Raw genomic sequence first — 23,913 nt, forward strand, 5'->3', positions numbered from 1 at the left:
CTAGGATGATCAGTCAGAGAAAACGTGGGTATGAGCTCAAAATACGTTGTAGAAACAGCCGAAGTAAAGGCGACTTTTCACTTTATACGAGGGTAACTCGATGCGGTCATCTTAGGTACGCTCCCACTATTTCGCTTTAAAAGTTAGCCCATTCGGAATACTGTCCCAGAAGAAGTGACAGTAACCCTCATCAGTTGAGAGGTTCAAGAGGATATTTGAAATATATGAATCAAGTTGTGGATTATCATCTCCCGCTTGCATTAGCTGTCCTTAATTCATATCTCGTAACTTACCTACTGTTATCTTCACCCCACGTCATGAGGCTACTCCTTCATCGCTCATTACAATATCGGTTTTTCGTTTCATCCTTGCATTTCGATCGGCCTACGCTATTTGGAATATTAATTAACTGGTTTCAATGCTTATTTACCTCTTGAAACAATCATCCATATGAATTCCGATTCCTTCTATATGATTTTGTATATTGCGACCAACCAACCAACTATCTGCCTGGTAATATGATAGATTCTCACACTCAGAAAACCAGTTTCTCTGAGAAAAACTGACTTATTCAGGTTACATAATATAAAAATGCTGAAATAGTTACCGAAATGCCTAAATGGACAAGTGATGGATTATCATCAAAGACCTAAAATTGTACAGGAACAGCAAAAAGCCATTGTAAAAAAATCATTCGGTTTATACAAGCTCGTCAAAAGGATATTGTGTATAGGATTGTATACAAAACGGCGGGATATGTGTAAGCATGCGACGCGCCGCGGAAATGTATTTCCAGTTGCTCAGGTAGTCTGTTTTAAAGTTTTCCTGAGCTCATGTACTGAAGTATTGGTTAAACTATCATTCGTTCTTCACACCTCAGTGTTTATAAATAATTCCATTGCATAATCCTGGTTTCGATCGTACAGTTGGGCATTAATACTTAATTATAATTATAGAAACCCATATACATTCTAACATAACATAAAGAGGAATTAAGAGCAAACACTTGAGAAAAACAGTGGGCGAAAATTGTGCGCGGAGCAAAGTTTTTGGTGTGTATTTAGGCTAAGGACAATTCTTGCGGATGGTAAACAACTTCAGTAGCTGATAGTAAAGTTTAGGGGGGTTCGCACTATTTCCCTCGGTATGTGTCGGCTGTATTTACACGTAATTTTCTCAATGACTTTCCTCAGCACTTTTATCTAGGCATTCCTCTTTTTTGTTTGCATGGGAAAGAGTTAAATATAGCTTTCGTTGTCAGCTACAAGAAGCTTCCTATGGTGTTTTCTCTCTTCTTAAAACATGTCAAAAACCTGCTTTTTGGAGTTGCATCTACCAATTAATGTAGTTTTTCGGTTCTTAGTATATTTGACCCCATTAATTTTGACCTCCCGTTTCGCATATGTTCCGGGATTTTTAATGTGTAATATTCACTGTTGTTAATCGTGCTTTGAAATGTAAAATTAAAACACTGTGAATTCATCCTGGCTATGTTTATGAAGTTATCGTGCATGTATAGACCTATCGTTCTCATTGAAACTGGTACATATATTTTAAAGTGCAGCTTTTTTTTTACGTTGAACTGAGAAATTACGACATCTAATAACTGAAGGAACGACTGTATTGGTGTGAATTTCAAATAATTTAGACGTAACGTCTAAGGATGAACTGTACTGCTTAGGTGATATCTTCATTGGTCTGCCATTGACCCACAAAATTCGGATTCTACAATCCTGTATTAGATGATGTGTATTCATGTTTGATTTTTTGTTTGGCGTGTAAATAAAGCGTTATTTTTGCCTCAAGAAAAGCCTGTTGTGGTGGTCAGCCGTGTTGCATACCGACATTTTGTTTAAAGACTTAGATCAGTAATTCAGTTTCATGCTCAACTGTTGGTTCATCACGTTGTGTTACTACACATCATCGACTAATCAACGTTCTACTCACCATTTTAACGATGAAAGCGTGATCAGTACCAACATTTAAGACTTATTCATAGCGAGTCTCGTGAGAACTTTTTATGTTTTTTACTGTAATCACTCTAAAGACTTGTGCTTATTAGCTTTAATAATTATCCATCTATAGATGTCTTATTCCTGAATTGATTTTTTTAGTCACTCAAACAATGAATTTTGAAGGAAAAACTAGTAAATCTGATCGTCAAGTTATCCATAAAAATGTTTCAGTCAGAAAGCTGAAAACAAAGACAAGTGAAAAAAGTTTTATCTGGACAAATGTCACGCTTCATATTATACTATTTCTTATGGCAATAACAGCTGGTTATTTGCATTGTTTTCATGTTTCGAATTTGCATGAAAATGACCTGTTTTTCTCACACTTATCCAATTTGGAGCGTGAGCTGACATTTAGGACTGAAATGGGATTTTACTACTCCTACTTTAAACAAGTAAAGCTCTTCGTTTGAGTGCTTAAACGTTATTAAAGTATATATTTGAATAATCATGTTTTTATTCCTTATTTTGCGATGTACTTATGTGGGTTCATTGTTCTCTCACGATCGGTCGCCTGGGGCCCTATATATTTTGTATCCGTGTGATAGATTAGTGGGTTATGAAAACATTGGATAGTCCAGCTGTAAAGAATGAAAGTTCCGTCTGTTTTACAGGACTTTTGTCACCAGTCTGTTTACGATGTGATACTTTTAATGTATGGACCACTAGATCGCAACTATATGCTCTTTTGGATTCTAACTCAAAAAGATCAGAGTGTCCTCAGTTCGATCTTGTATGTGATCATGGAATTATACTGTTAGTAAATTCAAAACGAGGATGAAACAGTTCCTTTTGGCTTTAAGTAATTCTTTAATTAACACCGATTTGGAATTTGAATTGTTTAAATCAGTTTAGTATATATAAGTTAGTTTATATAAAAACAATACATGTCATAAACTCATGAGTATGGAGTTTTGATGTTATTTCCTATACAGATTATAATTACTTCTTGAATAGTTTAATTTTTCGAATAACTTTTTGTTTAGATCGTTTTAGCATCAACTTTTGTGGAAGGATTCAACTCATTGCTTACTGATACTAGGACTGAATATCCGCCTTGCTTAAGCCTAGTAAATGATACAGGTAATTTCAATTACTTTCATTTTTCACACTTAATGATAGGTACTCAAAAGACTAATCAATGTGCAAATCTTAATTCTATTGAACGATTTAATCTGTATCCTGAATTGTTGCTAGCTGGTGCTTACAGATTCTTACACTTATTTGATTTGATCAGACATTACTGTTTTCAAGTTAAAAGAGATCCACCGACTAATCCAATCGCGATCGCTATAAATCCAAATATAATGGCAAATTTATCACAACTTAGAAAGTGGGTACATGTAGTTTTGATGCATGCGATATTATTATTATTATTATTATTATTATTATTATTATTATTATTATTATTATGGTCAGACAATGAAGTTTTAATCCTAAAAATATATATTTGCTGTTGCTGAAATTAAAGGCGAAATCTAAAATAAACAATTACCAAATGGTTGTTTAATATTAAGCTTTTGTACAATTTGAAATTAATATCAAGTTGATTTAATTCAGAATCATTTTTATTCAGAACGACCAAAAATATAATTTACTCTTATAATAGGATAAATATTGAGAAAACTGTAACTTGTGAAAATATCTTATGAAGAATTATTGTTCATATTTTTTTTATTGTATAATTCGTAGTGATTTATATTATTGTATACTTATATTTACCTAAATGTAATCTTTCATTTGGAGCACAAACTATTATTGTATGTTTCACGTTATTGTTAATTAATCACGGATCTATCACTTAGTTTCTCTTTTACTGATTGCGTAGTTATGTGGATATTGTCATTTCCTATTTACATTATCATGCGGTCAGGAACTTACTCCATATCATTGTATAAGTTGACACATTTGACTGAAAGGCTACACAGCAAAGACCTTATCTGCTTGTTAAGTTCATCATTTGGTTAGATTCTGGTGTTTAAGTAGCTCGAGGACCGACGGAAGTTAAGGTATCTGTTGTTCTTCATTAGTCACTGGGTTGTTGGCAAAATAGGTCATCAGTCCTATAGGCATAGAACGAATAAATCAATAATCGAATTACAATGTATTGCTGTTTCTATAATAACAGCCCAATCGTGAACCCCAATACAGTACAGGAATTTGTTCATTTTTGGAAATATGACATCTGTACAATTAACCCACTCAATAAGATATGTCTACTGTCAACAGTAACTGTGTAATGTGACCCATTTCTTAAATTTGGCCAATATATCACTAACATGAATTGTCACGTTAAAAGCAAACATTCATTGACCGTTAGGTATACATTTCACTTTAATAATTCCGTATTCTCTCAGAGGAGAAAAATTTTGTTATTTTGTGTACTTCATTTGAAATCCAAATAAGTTTACAACTCTTTACTGCCCCAAATTTCAGCGTGATACTATTGAGATGAAGAAAATCAAATTCATATTGGTTCAGTCAACCATAAATGATGTCAGTCTCTAAACTTGGACAAAGTGCTAGAAGACTGAATTAACTAAATTTATAGTTGACATAGTTGGTTTGGATGGAGAGATTCCAAGATAATATTATCGTCTACAAACTAGTTGTCAAAGGGGAATTGTGAATCGGGAAAAAAATCAACCATCAATCCTTGTTCACTATGCCCAACACTAAATTTCTTAACCATTGCAAATCTCTTTTAGTGATGTCTTATTTCGAAGCGTAAATCTCTGTTTAAGGCTATACTGTTGGCAGGGTCGAGGTTTCTGAACCTCAGATTTGTGTTTACAGACATTTCTCTAACGGCAAATTTGAAATTGGAATCATGAATTTCAGACTTCATGGAAAATATGTTTAGATGTCTTTTGCCAATGATGAATTTTTAGTTTGTTGCTTTTGCTAAGTCCATGCGTTAGAAGCTACAGTACTGAGGTTGTATTAGAGTTTGATCAATGTATTGAAAAATTCACATAGACCAGCACTCATTTAAAAAATTTTTGGCAGTGATACTCGTTTTTTGAATTGTTATTGCCGAACTGTTGAATCGTTCATACTCATTAGTAATATTACAATCTGTGGTCAATATGATATTAATCATTTGCAAAAGCTCTGTCGTCATAACATTCTTGACATTGTATTACGTTTTCCATATAAAATTAAGAGCTATTAACTCATATTTTACTCGTAACTAGTAACTCCCGAGCAAAATCTAACACATACCTTCTCGTGGTGCTTGGGAAATAGTGAGGTTGTGCCTAACGAATCAACACGAGCGATTGATGGGGATCCGCCTTATCGATTACTCTGTTTTAATTTTCGAATTAGTCAGTGTTTAACACTCGACGGACACATGGGTGGTCAGCATTTATGTGCATGTGTGTGCCGTGAAAGGTATAGGTCGGTTTGATTTATGTCTTTTATGTGTAAATCTAATGTATATTTCAACAAAAAGCTGTCACGGGAGTAACATCTATACTTATTTACGTGCTTCGGAATGTATAGGTCCCTGACTTACATATTTCAGGTGTGTATAAAATATATAATTGCTAGGAATAAAGAGCTGGGAAACCACCTTACTATTGGCAATAACCAACTAATATCAAGGTCGACAGGAGAACCTATTAGTTACATATGAAGGAGTTCAAATACTTCACTTCTACTTGAAAGGGCAGATGCTTGGAAAACATACTCAAAAAATGGCATTTGCTAACCTATTACAACCACAACAGACCTTTGAAGTTGTTATTTTGCAATAAAATAAAGAGATAAATTGATCCTGACTGCTATTTTTTTGATTTGGTGTATATGCAATTTAAACCCATATGATCCTTTTTTACTGAATAAAATAAACTCATCACTTATAAAATAATGCTTCACAATAAGTGTTTTAGAGAGAGAGAAATAGGTTTTGACTGGTAGCGAGTATGTGTGTGTTTAGTCAAGGTTACATATGGTGGTACACCAGCTGTGGTGGAAAAAGGCTATTTCATTGAAGTTACAATTCGATACAAGTTATGCCACTGTTAAAAATCTGGAAGCACTGGATGACCTTTTCTTTCTCGTATGGTAATCCTCAGGGATTAGACATTAACACCGTTGGATGCCGGTTCAGTGGTCTAGGGACTAGATGTTTTCGCGCGTGACTGAAGGTTCTAGATCCGATTCTTTGTCCCTCTAACACTTGGAAGATAAAAGATAATTGACTATGTTTGGTCTTAATATTTGATGATTGGGATACTGGTCATATTTGAGTGAATAATTGATGCGGTTCTGATTAATCTATGGATGACGTTTTTTCAGTGCTATTTAGCAAAGAATACCTGTCGATTGGTTAAACCAAAGTTGTTTTGTTAGTTTAAATATGGAAGAATATAGGTTAAATGTAAATATTACTAATGCATAGTTGTGGTTTCATGCTTATATATTATAATAGTTGGTATAAATATAGTTTTTCTGTCTTTATAGGCATTTTGGCATTACCCTCCTCCAAATTTTATGTAACAAAACATTTGATATTACAGTATCTCCTTGTCTTGTTTTTATTGTTAAGGCTAGATGTAATACCATCGAATCAATTGAAGATCAACAGTAACTCGATTATAAGTTGTGATGGATCTGGCGAACCGCCATATTTCTATGTAAATTCAGTATTCATTTTGTCAGGTCTGGTACTCTTCGGTTTAACTTACTCTGGTTGGTTTGTTGTTAAGATTGGGAGTTCAAATCAATCTAAAATGGATCATATACTACAGCTTATTGGCGGATTTCTTCCAATTTTAGCATATTTCTCTAATCATAGAGAAGCTACACGTGTTCAATGGACTCCACCATTGAGAGAAAGCTTTGCTTATCCATTCTTTATAATTCAACAGTCTTTTTTATTAGGTTATTTTGGATCAAATCAAATGGTAAATAGACTTAGTTTTCCTTATCTTTTTAATATGTAGTTATGTAGTTGTAATGCCTATTTTTGAATTCTCCGCAGATGGTTCATCATTTAGCGTGGTTTCCTTAAAATAAATCAACCCGTACAACTTAGCAATTAATTAATACGTAAAATCTGAAATTATTATATAAAGTATGTTCATAAGTAAGATATAACGCATCGAAATAAATAGTAAGAATTCGCAAACCTTAAATCATGAAACATCTACCGGTCACTTAATTAACTTATATTCTAGGCACTTGAATATGAACCACACTCTAACTGGGAGGGCTAATGTTACTCATTTGTGTGCCTAAACTAAATTAGGCGGAGTGGAGTGTTGAGCTTGTTAGTTAGTGGATGGAAGTCTAACGGTCAGTTGCACACTGCTAGAAGCAATATCACAAGAAAATATTTATTTGAAATAAAATCCAATGAGTATATATAGACGCGAAAAGGGTCAAGTTAGAATTAAGACCCTGGGTGGTGACTTGGCACGTGGTACTAATGGTCAGTGGTCCCCAAGATGTTACAAAAACCAATAGCTAGATGAATAGATACTTCATGTAATAAAGTAATGTGCTTATATAAGAAATATGAACAAAAAGTATGACAAAATATATTAGGTGGTTAGAGGAAATCAGTCTATAGGCCACTTATTCTCCAACCAATTTAGACCTGACTGTTAGTTCTAATAGTAGTGGGAGCAAAATCAAATCAACTTATCATTACTCAAAATGGTAAAAATCGTAATATTTTACATTATTGTAGATGTTAAAAAACTCAAAAAAAATTATTTGATTTCGTATTAAGAGTAATGAAGCTGGTACATACACTTAAAACCATACGGTTACCATAAGTTGGGATAACCATCTTTCTTCAGTGTTCAATAAAAAGAGCAACATTTAGCATTTTCCCGTTCGTTTAGTGTATCAGTGCTGCATGTAAGATGGTAATTTGCACTAAGGACTTCGTTTAAATAATCTAAAGCCATCTACATATGTCTTTTATTAATGCGTTACTATTGCGCATCCCAACTTACCGGGTGAAAAAGTAAAAAAACAGAGTTTAAACCTGAAATGAAATTCTCAATTAAAATTCTGCGCTTACACTCAGCGTTCATCCACTTAATGAACAAAAAATGGTTGATATTAAACATTGAATAGCATATGCGCTACAAATTAATGTACATATGTGATATCCCGGCTCATAAACGCCTAGAGTGGGAAATTATGGCAGGTTAAGACAGATATTCATGTTCGTTGTTTTCCCTCGTTCTATTTACTTGGTAGACTAAAGGCTTCTGGTACTCCTTCCTAAGACCATATGCTTACCTTTTTGGTACCTTGCTTACTATATGAGTAAATAGTGAACAAAATCTGCTATTTTTCCCTCCATTTCTGACCAATAACCAAAATTTTGGATAATGCATTTCATTCGATAAATACCAGACTCGTATTTCTGACGTTTCATGACTTTTTCAGAGTAGTGGCTTACATTAAGTCACGAAACATCAGAAATACAATTTTTCTACTCATTGGGATATATAAAATATACATATATATTTATTTATTATTAACTCTACCCAATGTTCAATTTATTTGAAACTATCAAGTTCAACTTGGGTATACCTATAAATAACAGACTGCCGAATATACAACTGACGAAAAATATTAACGTATTACAATCCATTATTCAAAGATTTGGCAATCATTTAAAATACAAAGTTAGTCTCGTCGATGAAAAACTTGTCGAAGTTCAGTATCCGAACGTTTTATTCATTTACCAGTGACAAAGCTTATCACTTTCTGAATTATTAAGTCGCTACTCTGTTGATATTCTCAAATATTACCGGTAGAAATCGGATCTCGATTTACATATAACCTGGGAATAACTTTTTTTCAGTAATGTTCATTTAGCCTTGACTCCTCATCTTCGTGGGTGAAATCTTCATTGTATCAGTGCTGAATCTTGGGATCACAGTCAAATAGAATAAATGTTGATCCTTCCAAGTGGTTTACTGGTATACTGTTCATGAAGTTGAACACAATAAGCTACACTGAATGATCTGTCAGCCATACGAATTTCTGTTCATAAATGAGCTTATGGAATCGCTGAATAGAAAAAGTCGTCTATTGCTTACTTTACTCTTTGATTGTATTCCCCTTTCTGTAAAAACATATGAGATGTAATTGTACTTGCGCTGTAGCTTTGGAGACTACTGTTTATCGTCAGAAGTGTCGAACTCATCGTAAATCTAAGCTTACGAAAAAAAACAATCCTATCTGGTAAAGATGACAGATGCACTGACAGTAAGGAAGTTGACTAGTAGATGACAAGTCTTGTAAATTATTCGAAGCAGTAGTACATCCTTTGACACTAGTGTCCGTTTGATAGTACATACATTCTAAGGATAATTTCTTAACTACTCAGTCGTTCTGCTCGTTCTTCATTTTGTATATATACGAAATTCTATGCAAGTTAGTGTTTATCGCTTAAAAAAAGATGTATACTTGTTCACTCTGACTATAAATAGAACTACCTAAATTATTCAATGCACTTCTATTGTCCTAAACAACTCTATAATTCTTTTTTCCTACTTTTAGTTACGATCATATCGAGGGAAAAGTTTCATTTGTTTACCAATATACTGTATACTGCTATTGAGTTGTCAAATTTCATGGCAATTTTCCCAATTCGCTTTACTTACTCAAATTATATCGATTATTTGTGCCTTTTGTTTATCACTATCATCAAATACCCCTTATTCTCTTAGTTCAAACCAACAAAAATCAGTTATTCTAAGCCTTTTATTCAAAATAAAACAGATCATATGGATTCATTTAATTGTATTCAATTTATCATTTATATTACAATTTGGCAATCGTTTACTTCTACAGTCTGGTTATATGTTTATTCTACTAAGTAGTTTATTAAGTGTATATATACTTCAACAACTATTAAATAGTAAGTGATTTGTTCTTTCTTTGTTCTTTTGTTTGAAGCAATTGAACAAATTATTCGTACCATCAAAATGTGGCGGAGATTATTTGTTTGTTAATGTTATTTCTATTAGTTTATTTGTTAAAGCTTAAATGTAGTAGTGTTTCAACGTCAGATCTGGGATTACAAAGATAGAGCTTGAGTATTAATGAACAGCATAAAATGCACTATAATCATTTTAGTTAGCTAAATAGCTTCCTTAAACTCTTTCTGAACGTTTTATGTTGATGGATTTGAATTAACAATCTTGTATTGAAGTAGTCACACCTACATTAAACCAATGAGAATAATAATTATAAAAGTGTGAGTATTCTATTCAAATAAATACTAATTCATTTAATCAATCAATGTAATCCACACTATCAGCATTATTATGTCCCTCAAATATCACGTGACGAAAACTCCAGTCAGAATACCGACTTCTATGACCCTATCCTGTGATAAAAAAATGACACGTCAACCGGCACTAACAGCCTTGAGTCAACTATCAATCCTTATTGGTTCCTAATATAGTAGCTTCTCGTCTAGCCCTGTCCGCTCAGTTCAGAACACAGTATCCGCCTATGCTGTATGAATAATATATTTCAGACATGTAGTTTACATACAAGCGTACCAGACCACATCACACCATTAAATAAAAAATAACAGTTATACAGGATCAGGCCAAAATTGTTTGTGAGTGTAGGAGGCTGCAACTAATAGACCGGGAATAAATTATGAACAGTAAATCGTATAACAGCAGTCAATTGGTCAAGTGAAAAGTTATGGTGAAGGGAGTATAAATATACATAACCTAGTCACTTAATAATTATACGATAAGTATATATATAATAAATAATAGTCTACAAATAATTCATGGAAGTTGCCACTCATTTATTCTTCGTTTGGACGTAAAAAAATTCCTTACTAATTACTTCGAATTTGAGTTCTTGCTTTTGCCTTTTCGAAGTTCTAAACTTGTTGGGATTAGTACTATCTCGTTATTTTATTTCAAATTGACATCTGGCTACCCTCAGTATTGATGTTTATATCGGGGCATCCAGTTGGTGGAGTCTCTAGAAGGACGAAGCGCGCGTTCTGAATCTCACTATCAGCTACTCTCCAACTCTGCTTTAAATGCTTATGACTTAATTAGAATATCAAAGCGATCTGCAGAAGATGTATATATACCAAGAAAGCAACCGATCAATTACAGTCTTTAATACCAATAACGAGAAGATTCAATACGACCCGGTAAAAATAAATTAAAACGAAATAATGATGTTTGTCATTAGTATTATATTTAATAGAAACTTTCCTTTCCATTTCCTTTCTTAGCCTATAATCCAATGACAATTAAAAAGAAAGAAGTATCTACTCGATCATCAATGATGAATATTACATTTATACGTTTTCTATGCTTACCATTATTGGTTGTCTGTCTATGTACGATCGGATTAAGTTTACTATTCTCAGTTTTCTCAAAGTATGCTTTCAATAATAATTATGATTTAAACAGAAATAATGATAATAATCACAATGACGGGGGTCATATATGGGATTTATTAAAGCATAAATTAACCATATTATTTGGTATTACAACTTATAAAACATTTCATACAATGTTGTATATATGTGCACCAGAGTTTGATTTTATCACTGTAAGTAATGTAATCCCTCTTTTCTCCCTTTCTGTCACATACACATTGGTTCATAAGTGAATATATTTTTCTAAATGGGATAAAAAAACTGTCATTTTCTATAAAATGTTTTTTGTCACAAAATACGTACACTTTCATTTAAAATGTAAACAGAATGGCTTTCTATTTTCAAAACAACTATTGAGCTCTTCGGTCTAGATTTGAAATGATACCAAAAGTGTGTAGCTCAAATGGAGGTTTTCATTATCCGCCCGACAATTTTTGTAAATTTGTTTTTAAAAAATCCCCCCATTAAAAAAACTTTTCAACCCCCAAATTACAATATTTTCCATCCCGTTTCGTCCAATGGAATGTCTAGTTTTAAAATTCGTTTTAATTGGTTAGTTATGTCTTGTCAAATTGTTATAAAATATCAGTACTTGCCGACGAAGTACATTTTAATCATCATTATGGAGGAGAGTAACGTGCCGAGTACAAGCGCTGTTGTTTCTCACGTAACAGAAACGGAGGAAGTCTTTTTGACAACATTGTTTCTCGTTGCGTTCCCATCGCTTGAAGCGTTAAAGTTCGCTATCACAAATTATGAAAGATCGACTTACTGTCATTATGTAGTGAGAGATTCGCATTTGGGCAGAGGTGAAAGTTTGTATATTGGATTTGTGTGTTGGAGAAATGGCCGTATAAGATCTAGCGGTTCGTCACAGCGGATTAGACGGAGGAGGTAATTTGATTAATGTTATTATAATTTTTTTTCACGAAGGGCTTCCATGAACACTCAATGCCCGGCCTTCATGTTTTGTAAGATTATAGACGGCTACTGGACTGTTGTACGTGGGAATGTGCACCACAATCACGAGTTCAATTCCCTGAGGCACCAAAGTAATTCATGGGTGCGCAGGTTAACGGAGGCCGAGTTTGAAACTGTGCGACCGCTGCTGATATCTGGTACCGCTGCATTCCACATTAAGAATTATGCTTACCATTCTTATGGGAAAAGTCTGAATGATCAAGATACCTTTAATATGCGGTACAAAGTGTTCTCACACGCGAACCTTCCTGGTAAGCAATTTGCCAATTTATAATGTAAACGATAGGTGATTACAGAAAATTAAAAGCTCACATAACATCTTTGGGTGGGCTTTATGAATACGAATTAGACGATGATAACTGTCTATCGTATTTTTTCTTCACGACTGGTGATCAAATGATTTTGGCAGGTCGTTTCTTTGATGTTATTGGTTTTGACGGGACATACAAGACGAATAACGAGAACATCTATTTATATCAGATCATCGCCCTTGATATGAATTTTAAGGCAATACCCGTTTGCATTGCATTTATAAGTCGCGAAACATCGACTTTTATTTCTCGGTTCCTGTTGTTTTTCCAACGGTCAACCAACAGTCGACAGGTGGTAGGCATTGTGACGGATGATTCACCTGCAATAGCTGCTGCCATCACGCAGGTGTATCCAAATGCTCACCATATTTTGTGTCGTGTACACCTTGTTCGCAATGTTATAAAGAGGGTTAGTGTTCCGTTCATTAACATTAACCCATTAACCGTAATTGTAGAGGGTACGATCAGAAGTGATACAACTTTTTTTCGCCTGATGTTCACTCGGACGGTTGAAAGGTAAATCAAAAGCTACATAACATTATTTTGTAGTTTTAACAATGTATCATCTTTAATCGAAATATCCGACGGAACGTTTGCCCGATATGTCAGAGACCACCTACTACCGTTATTCGTCTTGTATGTCCCGTCAAAACCAATAACATCAAAGAAACGACCTGCCAAAATCATTTGATCACCAGTCGTGAAGAAAAAATACGATAGACAGTTATCATCGTCTAATTCGTATTCATAAAGCCCACCCAAAGATGTTATGTGAGCTTTTAATTTTCTGTAATCACCTATCGTTTACATTATAAATTGGCAAATTGCTTACCAGGAAGGTTCGCGTGTGAGAACACTTTGTACCGCATATTAAAGGTATCTTGATCATTCAGACTTTTCCCATAAGAATGGTAAGCATAATTCTTAATGTGGAATGCAGCGGTACCAGATATCAGCAGCGGTCGCACAGTTTCAAACTCGGCCTCCGTTAACCTGCGCACCCATGAATTACTTTGGTGCCTCAGGGAATTGAACTCGTGATTGTGGTGCACATTCCCACGTACAACAGTCCAGTAGCCGTCTATAATCTTACAAAACATGAAGGCCGGGCATTGAGTGTTCATGGAAGCCCTTCGTGAAAAAAAATTATAATAACATTAATCAAATTACCTCCTCCGTCTAATCCGCTGTGACGAACCGCTAGATCTTATACGGCCATTTCTCCAACACACAAATCCAATATACAAACTTTCACCTCTGCCCAAATGCGAATCTCTCACTACATAATGACAGTAAGTCGATCTTTCATAATTTGTGATAGCGAACTTTAACGCTTCAAGCGATGGGAACGCAACGAGAAACAATGTTGTCAAAAAGACTTCCTCCGTTTCTGTTACGTGAGAAACAACAGCGCTTGTACTCGGCACGTTACTCTCCTCCATAATGATGATTAAAATGTACTTCGTCGGCAAGTACTGATATTTTATAACAATTTGACAAGACATAACTAACCAATTAAAACGAATTTTAAAACTAGACATTCCATTGGACGAAACGGGATGGAAAATATTGTAATTTGGGGGTTGAAAAGTTTTTTTAATGGGGGGATTTTTTAAAAACAAATTTACAAAAATTGTCGGGCGGATAATGTAAACCTCAGATGGATATATTTTCTGATACCTGTGTTTTATGGTTTAAACCATATTATCATTCTGTACATCATCATCAACATTGAACCACTCAGTTCAGATGTCACAACATCTTTACGGTTATGATATAACGGGAGAATAAAATCCTCAATGCAAAATACTTTGTGCAACAAATATGTAAAGACAAATTATAGTGTACTATTGCGTAACTGACACTCATTAGCCGTATCTAAAGGCGACGCTGGCTTTCATCAACAATCGGGAACTCAAAGCACAAAAATATGAAAGCTGTTACATTTTAACAAAGATTTAAGGAGTAAATGTAGACTGAGAGTAACTTTTACAAGTGTTGAGCGATTGTAATCACAGTAATGAATATGATGGATGTTACTAGTTTATGTAAAATTTGAAGAACATTATACGACAACATACATAGGTTACACACTAGATGCTCTAAAATTATTAGAAATGACACTAGCTACTGAACATTGTTAAGTAGTATAGGGTATTACATAGAGTTGAATAAGAATAGGGTTAAGATAGAATGTTAATGAGCTTAACATATATTTTTCATACTACTGCCTTGACTTTTCTTTCTTTAATCACACTAATGTATTCTTTTATTTTTTTTGTCTACTAGTGGGCCACTTTAAAACAACCTCTTGAAACTGGTCTTATATACGGTTCCATTCTAGTCTGCTTCATCGTTTCTTTTAAATTATTCAGGAACTTGTTCAGTTCTCATCGTCACCATCATCTTTCAGTAACTGTAAATAACCAGTTGTTTAACAGTGATAATTTGTCAAGCTGTGAATATTCATTTCAAATATTGCGAGATTTTATTTCACTATTAGTTATCATTCAGGTAAGTGGACTGATGTACGAATGTGTACATCTTCACTTTATTTCTTGTGATTTTATACTTATTTGATGGATTATCTCAGGATAATCATATAATAATTTATGTTAAATACAAAATTCGATTCAGAGAAGATATTACATGTGCTACAATTATTTTATTTGTCATAGTTTCCATTTTTTCGAACATATTCAACTGACGAATCGATCCCAAATGGGACGAAACATACATTCTATATTCCACTGTCAACGATTATTCAACTTTGATATAAAATCTATTGCATTTGTCTTTTCTGTCTTTTAAGATCAGCATAAAAGATGAATTGTACCATTCAATCAGTAGAATGGACGTTCAGAATTGTAATTTTCTATCAACTAATCTTTCAACATGATAAATTTGCTATAATTATGGGCTTTTAATATATTAATGGTTTCGAAAAGACTTATTTGCAATGTTAAGTCCTTTAATTCTAATCATTTATTTATGTGCAATGTATTTTCATTACTAAATGTCTGAACTGCCATTAATACCTGACATTTATGTAGAAGTACTGATATTTTGATGAGTAACATATATAGTGGTTTCTCAAGCGATTCATGCTACAAGTAACAACGAACGAACCAAATAGTACATAATTAATTGGTAATAATTTAGGAATAGCAAAACATGTTAGTGCAGTTAATATGTCTATTGTGAGCTTAGAATAAGAAGAACATACAAATACAGTTATCTAATGATTACGTGTAAATAATAATGATCTAAAAATGGTCCTGAAAGTCCCAACTTACCCAATACTCGTCTCGTTATAATGTGAACACAATTTTCCACCTAAGTATGTAGCATGCTAAGAAGTAAATATTATCTTCCTTTAGACAGGTTCGAATCGTTGATAGCATGATTACCAGGACTCATTCTTACTAAAAAGGTAATCACTGCATAAATTATTGGCTTTTAACATGAACTCCTATTGTTCCGGCGATATACATTTTCTATTCCCAGTCTTAAGTCTGAACAGAAGAACATAATAGGAAAGCTTCTATTACTAAATTCCAGGCCCTCGTTATATATATTGGTCAGATCACTATATACCTTGAATATGAAATCATATTTTACATACGATCATGCTATATGTGGGACAAAACAGATAAAATAATACATAGTTACCTAACAATAATTAAGGAATAATAAAATGTATAACAGTGGTTGATAAGTCCACTTGAAGCTTGCATTTCAAGGAGTACAGCAGTCTAATGATCTAAAAATTGAATGGTAAAAATATAAGCCATATCAGTTCGTCAAGCAGTTCCTAAAGTTCAAAACTACACTACTCTCTTCGCTACAATAACTTAGAAATAAAGTACGTAATATACATATGTAGCCCACTTCTAGTCCCACATTCCAACTGTTCTATAAAACTCGTGATGAAAATGAATTTGTCGAGGCGATTCTCACAGGATGAATGCTTGTCAAAAAATTCTGATGAAAATTTAATCCTAAATACCAACAACGGGATAATTAAAATCCTTACTAATATTGATGTAAATGTCATTCTCGTTAGACAACTTAATCGTTATCTAGTCTCAGTAGCTCCAGCAGATAATGTATCGGGGTTTGGGACTAGAGGTATTGAGTTTCAGTGACAATGCCAACACCACACTGGAATGTAGGTTCATTCAGTTGACAAGTATCAAACAGGAAGAAACTCACTTTCAGAATTCCGTAGCTAGTTACAAACCATCTATGTTATATATCAGTGTTACCGAGAAGCTTCTCAAATCTCCCGCTTTCTAGAACTTTCTGAAGATTGTTTGGAACTAAAGTTTTCGGCTTTGTGGAATTTACATCTTTCAGTTAACTTCATAATCAAAACCACATTATATGATTGTCATTTGTCCAAAAACTCATAGGTCCATCCAGCATACATTCCTTTCCAACTTGTTTCCAATTTCTGATGGCTAGGACAGAAACTAAACTAGTGTTGGTACAATTTCTAAACAATATTATTATCTTGCCTATGGTTCTGCAAAATTTTATCATAGTAACCATCTACCTAAGTTGTATATCGTGTCATAAAACTTATTTGAAATAAAACTTTAGTTCTTATTCTTAAATTATTTTTTAAAAATTGCATGAATTTACGGCTATGTAGTTGGCGATTTTTACGATTATGGCTATGTTAATTATGAGACTCAAACTGTTCTGGACACCTCAAATGTGTTTATCACTCGCTATATTAGCTCAGCCTACACGATGGTTTGAAATGTTTCATGAAGTGAAAAGCATTGGTGGCCGTGTATTTCGTACATCGTCATTGAATAGCGCCTGTGAACCTGAAAAAAAGACAAAACGTTCATTTTGGTTTCATCATGTTATTTATACAACAATACTAGTATTGTTCATAGCGTTTATGGCTGGACGTGGTTTGGAGAATTTGAAAGTTAGTTGTAACTTTTACTGTCGATTTTTGAGTTTCACTGCTATTACATTGTTAACGTCGTAAGCTTTTTTAGCCATATGATTTTTGATATCATGTAATTAAAATAAAGTAAGAGCTGGTATTAATATGGGCCCAGCGAAGTTATCAAACTAGATCAGTACAACAAGATGATCTATAGCAAAATATTCGAAGTAATGCCCTATGATAATTAAATCAATAGACGTCTAGAATATGGCTCAAAATGAATGGTTGTGTGGAATAAATAGTGTGAAACAACATTGGAACTCAAGATCTAAGGATAGATGAATGTGGGCCACTATGACCGTTTTGTAGCAATATCACCCAACGTCAACCATTGGTCGTAATAATCTTACAGACAAACTCCGGTCAAGATCTTTGAACCTTCCCACATGATTAAGTTAAACAATCAATAACTCCATGGAATATTGTTTGATGCTCTACATTGTCGTCTGCTTAACCTCCATTGTGTCTAGCTATATTCACAAGCACAGAAATTAGTCTGTAGAAATCTCTTGGTGTTATTCCTGGCTTTCGTTATGAAGAAGTGTTTTAGTGATCACTTGAACTTTTAATTATTAATAGACAGTCTAGTTACTTATTATCATCTGATATTTGTCAAATTATTGCTATATATGACCAAATTATTTCTGTTTATGATTTTGTTGATCTTCATCTAATTAGGTTGTTGAACCATTAAGCATACAAAAACCATGGGACTTCATGGTTCAGTAATTTTTTGTTACGTTTTTTCTCGTCGTTTATAATTAAACGTTTATCCTGATACAAAGTTTGATAGTAGTGACTGACACGATAGACTTCACCTACATGGCTATTACCAACTGGTATAGTTAGTCAATCTGAATATTCTTTGTTTTGGTAACAATCTATTACAAAACTGGAAGTTGGAGCTAGAAACAATATAATTGATAGATTTTAATACACCATTTGTTAACTGATAATGATCACTTAATTTGGGATATGGCGAAAAAGAAAAAAATCAAACATCTACAAAATAAATTGTTCCAACTGTGAGAAGCACTCCATCAAACAAAGTGGGATTGCTCTTCCTCGTCGTTTGCACGAGCACCTATGCTGTTATGTATCTTTGCTTAAATCAATACACATACACAATTGTAGGCACATATTGTACTGGGGAAACGTTAAAATCTTGGGATACAAAGAATATTATAAAAATTTTAGAAGCTTGACTCTCAGGTCAATCAATCTATAAACACACTGAAACCGACTCAGTATGTCAACCAATCAGAAAAATGGTGGACAACTACAGAATCAAGAATTGGGTCAAAGGGGAGACACAAGTAAAATAAACATGCAGACAACAGCGGGTTAAAGGTTGACAGAACAAGCTGTCGGTCTTTTGGGGAGAAATCCGACTACCTCACTTCTATCTGAAGTTTGAGCTGATGTTGTTGTTCAAAAAAACAATGAAAGTTTTACGATTAAGCCATCCAGTCCGAAAGATGAAACTTCACCAAATAGACGTATATATAAAATAATCCAAAAACTAAGCATATTCATTTTTGTGATTCATATTTTGTACTTTACTTACGAATTTACTTAGAGTGTGACGTGTGAACAAGAAGCTTATCATTAAATACAAACATTATGTAATCTGAAAAAGTCCAAACCAGATTGATGAACAAAACGTTGGAATTATTTAAATTTGAATAGCTAAAATTATTCTAATACAATTTCTACATTTAATGTCTTCTGTATACTCGGCGCCCAATTTCTACCAAATGTTCACAGAAAGAATCTTGTCATCCTGTTATTCTTCGTAATTTCCTAGAGTTAAGTGATTAGAAATAGTCACACTTTTACTTGATTATATTAGTATTAATAGGTCATCTTTTAACAAATGAACCAATTTATAAGCCTCATTTTATTTCAAGAGGAAAATGTACTGACATAGTTTTGAGAGAAAATGTCTAATAGTCAACTAAATCTCTGATCAACAGGACAAGCTGTTAGTTAATTTTAAAAAATCCCTAGTAGCTCACTTGTTTTCCAAATGTATCTTGATGATGTTGTCTAGAAATACAATCAAAAGCTGCACAACTAAACTGTTCAGCTCAAAGAAAACAATACTCTTTCTGAGCTACAAATATTTTTGATCATTTTGAAAAAAAACCCACTTAATTTAATGTTCATACTGATGTTATCTTTCTCATACACTAAGTTTTCTGATTTTTTTAAAATGTTAAATCTGTTAAAATGATTTTCCAAGTTCATGATATTGATAAATATTCCAATTGCTCAAGATAAATATTGCATTCTTACATAATTTTTTATTCCAATCCTTGTTAGTCTGAATGGAGTATACAAGGTTCATTTAGTGCGTATGAAAGTGAAATATTAATTAATTGGTTTCGAAGTTTACCGCAAAAACGTGAAGATTCTACCTTATCGTCATCATCCTTATCATGGATTATATCTGGACCAATGTCTTTGTTAGGCAATCTACGTTTAACATTACCAGCCTCTGCTCCTTATCCATCTACTCAAATTGTTTCATTGAATGAATCTGGATTTGCTTTTACAAATCATCCACATTATGAGAATACAATACTTCGTTATAGAACTATTTTAGCTTATGGGATTTATAGTCGTAAACCTGTTCATGATGTATGGCATACATATCGTTATATTTTAAAAGTAAATATTATCATATATATATATATTTTCAGAATGAGTTTTGTGACTCACTAGTGACTGACTTCAGGAGAACCTCCTGGAGTTCTAGTGAGAAGCCGTCACCAGTGGAGTTCAACCAGGTCTGTTGTGAGATATCAGCTCACTGAAGACAATAGTGTTCGGTGGCGCAACTTCGTGGATTGGTTGAAGTGAGACATTAACACCGCTGGATGCCGGCTCAGTGGTCTAGTGGTTAAGTGCTCGAGCGCGGAGCCAGTAGGTCCTGGGTTCGAATCCCGCGGGAGGCGGGTTCGTGGATCTGCACCGCTGAGGAGTCCCATACTGGGACGAAACGGCCGTCTAGTGCTTCCAGGTTTTCAATGATGGTCTAGCTTCAACTGACTCATGATTTCAACCTGTGATATATTTATTTATTTATTTACAGGGAATATATCCTGTTTTTTTCTCCACATTCACACTGAAAACTGTCTTAGTTAATTTTTACTGTAATATACTTAAAAGAAAAGAATATCTAAGCAAACAGTTACCATATAGTAAAGGTTTACCTGTGGAAATCAAATGCATTACACAATCTCTCAACGAACCACAAGCTTCTAAATAATAAAAATAGTTCCTATTTAATCCTGTACATGAAAGTATTCTGTACCACTAAACTATATACTGCTAGTGAATAAATTGTTTAGTATAATCTACCTTGACTTAGGTAAGATATTTATCATTCCCAAACGCTTATTGCATCATGGTGTATTTTTGTTTTGCATACGAGATCGATGACTATTACAGTGGGTATTCTGAAATAATGACATACTCCAAATAATGGATTATTATTATCATTACTGATGGCTTTATTTAATATATGTTTAATGCAATATGGAATTCTCAACACGAAGTATTCCAACTACTCCCTTTCATAAAAAATGAAAAAAAGACAATAGATAATTGCAAACACATATACATGGAATAAGTAAATTATCTGGAATTAAATGAGACGTTTTTTAATAAGATAAGGATCTATACATCCTTAGATTCGCAAGATGTCCAAGAATACAAGTTCTTGACTAGTTGGTCACCTCTCATAACCTGTTCGTCGCATAGTATATGCGCTGGATACTAACGGTGTTGTAGAAATTTTATAAGTTTGCTTGCATTCATGGATTCTAATGTTCAACTGGAAGATATAAAAGAAATGGTTGGTATCTGATAACACTTGCCAGGAGTTTGTAAAATTTTAAATGTCTATCCGCAACCATATTCATTATAACCTTATCATATACCTTACTGAATGCCTTTAGCGCTGTCCGCAACACATCAAAATCTTTTCTTGAAAGCCCAGGAAGGAATGATAGGCACTATCCAACAGTTTATAAATCGTAAAACCAATTGTCGAGTAATGTCAAAAACATGTAACCTCTTTATATAAGTCGAACGGAAAACTTCCTTCTATTCCAATAAAATATGAGATCAATAGAGATCAGAGAAAAAAAAATCACACCATGATGATCGACCTTTGAAACTGTTTTTACTATATAATATTCAATAGTACAAACCTTATGGGGTTCGAATAGGGTGCATAAATGCTGTTCAAGCCTCAGACTAAAATGAACAGTTTGATACTTACAAGGACTAAACGTGAAACTATCAACAATAAGACACCATGCAATTAGCTGCTGGACATTATTGAATAGCATAATATGCTACACAAAAATTATCGAATGAGAAACGAAAAGAGACAAGTATTAATTTTACATATACATTTTGTTTGAATTTCCTGTTGGTGTTTAGGACTGCAATAGACCAGTCTCTTATCGGCACATGTGTAACCTATGCGGATTGCCTCGATAGTGCCGTAAGTCACAAGCATTATAGGCAGATGGATGGTGGCTAGCAGTAGGATCCAGAACGGGCGTTTCGTCCTATATGCGACTCATCAGCTGGACGCACTGGCATTCCAGTGTTAATGTTCACTCCGGGACTCGAATTCAGTACCGTTCGCTTAATGAATTTATGAAACGATCACTCAAGAGAAAATTCCATTCAATTTTAATCACCTTAAAAGGGTTAGAGTGAATTTCCTGGTAGTCCACGACACTAATCACTTTTTCGTGACGAAATCTACAATTTTTTTACATTTTTTGATGCTGTAAGACAAAACCCGTTCGAAATGTAATTTTGTGCATCACCGCCAGCAAAACAAGCTGAAATTTTGTGCGTTGTATGATTTTCCGTTTGTTTGCGAAATTTCGAATCACAATATAGCTAAATCTACTTTATGTTGTGGTATTTTGAATCTATTAATATATTTAAAGTGTATGGTAATGAACTGTTTTGTGCGTTACTTAACATATTGGGTCAGTCAGAAATCTGACAAATCATTAGTACACTTGATTGGCTGTATATGATGTTAATTTAATTTCTCGTAGAACTGAATCTGAGAAGCTAGACCAAACTTTTTTAGATGGGAAAAGTGATATATTGGCTCAGTCAGAAACCAATCCAATGATGAGTCCATGTGATTAGCTAAAAAAATAGTTTTCATTTTCTAGGAATGAAACACCATAGGTGGCTTTATTTTCTAAGGAATATAGATGTGTACAGATATCGATTCGCCTTAGTCAATAAACTTCATTTCAAACTTCCAGTCTGTACACTTAATCAACTGGTTGTACTCATGTTTGGAGAAGTGTATCACTTTCAACTCCTGAACACCGCAAATCACAACTCTTCTGAATTCTGTTGCTCAGAACATCTACTTTTATTTTACTGTTAATTGAAATTTTTCAACTGATTTTTTTTCAGGCTGATTTTGTAATAGTAGAAACTCATACATGTCCGTCTAGAGGTGGATGCAGTAAACCGGAACTTTTTGATCTACTCGATACAAATCTTGCTGGACGTCCAGCACTATGTGAATCACTAATGAATATACAAGTTTTAAAAGCTGGTAGAACTCCGAGTACTTTGGAACCATATTTTACAGTTGTTTATGTTGAAATGTACACAGGCAGAGTTGTACTATATGTGAATAAATTGACGTAATATATAATTTAAGCAAGTAGGCTGCTTACAGCTTTAAAGATTATGTACAGTGTCGCCATGAATGTATGTTACCCAGATGCTCAGTCATTTGTGATTACAATGTAAATCTCTTTGTAAACACAAACTACTAATCATTTCGTTTTTAAAATGTTATTAAATCTAATATTATCAAAAGTTATGCATAGCATTTAAATAAACGTTATTTGATTGTTGTTTTAAAAAAAAGTTGTGTATTTTTCATTTCTCTGTAAAATAAGGTCACTCATTTCTTTGAAACAAGTGAATAATTGAAAAAAACGAGTTGAAATATAAACAAAAGAGATTCAAAAGAATTTTAATTAAGAAAGTTTAGGCTGTACAACGTTGAGGAGCATTCATAATGCTTTAATCTTCATCTTCTTCGGATAAACATACACGTTCTAATACACGACGTTGGGGTTTAATCTGAGCTTTCTCCTTGCGTTTTTTCTCGGGTAAAGTCTTCGTTTGCTCTGGAGGTTTTTCCACAGATTGCCTCCGTCGAGTCTGACG

At 33.7% G+C, this 23,913-nt stretch overlaps 1 protein-coding gene across 1 annotated transcript; it reads left to right on the forward strand.

The window, feature by feature from the left end:
- The first annotated feature begins 747 nt into the window (after positions 1-747).
- On the forward strand, positions 748-23,598 carry MS3_00002677 (uncharacterized protein). Its single transcript, XM_035731513.2, has 11 exons — positions 748-804; positions 2,115-2,407; positions 2,999-3,095; positions 3,135-3,345; positions 6,568-6,925; positions 9,549-9,909; positions 11,263-11,585; positions 14,994-15,218; positions 17,362-17,649; positions 19,999-20,346; positions 23,143-23,598. Exons 2-11 carry the CDS (start codon positions 2,126-2,128, stop codon positions 23,380-23,382), a joined length of 2,733 nt encoding a protein of 910 aa, XP_035586026.1. The 5' UTR covers positions 748-804; positions 2,115-2,125; the 3' UTR covers positions 23,383-23,598.
- The last annotated feature ends 315 nt before the right edge of the window (positions 23,599-23,913 follow it).

This window comes from Schistosoma haematobium, chromosome 1, assembly GCF_000699445.3.
Source record: "Schistosoma haematobium chromosome 1, whole genome shotgun sequence".
NCBI lineage: Eukaryota > Metazoa > Platyhelminthes > Trematoda > Strigeidida > Schistosomatidae > Schistosoma > Schistosoma haematobium.

Excerpts from the sequence above, each read along its gene's own strand:
- MS3_00002677 (XM_035731513.2), top strand. The coding sequence starts at position 2,126 with ATGAATTTTGAAGGAAAAACTAGTAAATCTGATCGTCAAGTTATCCAT. Across the intron at positions 2,408-2,998 it reads ACTACTCCTACTTTAAACAA|ATCGTTTTAGCATCAACTTT; the intron begins GTAAAGCTCTTC and ends CTTTTTGTTTAG. Across the intron at positions 9,910-11,262 it reads ACTTCAACAACTATTAAATA|CCTATAATCCAATGACAATT; the intron begins GTAAGTGATTTG and ends TTCCTTTCTTAG.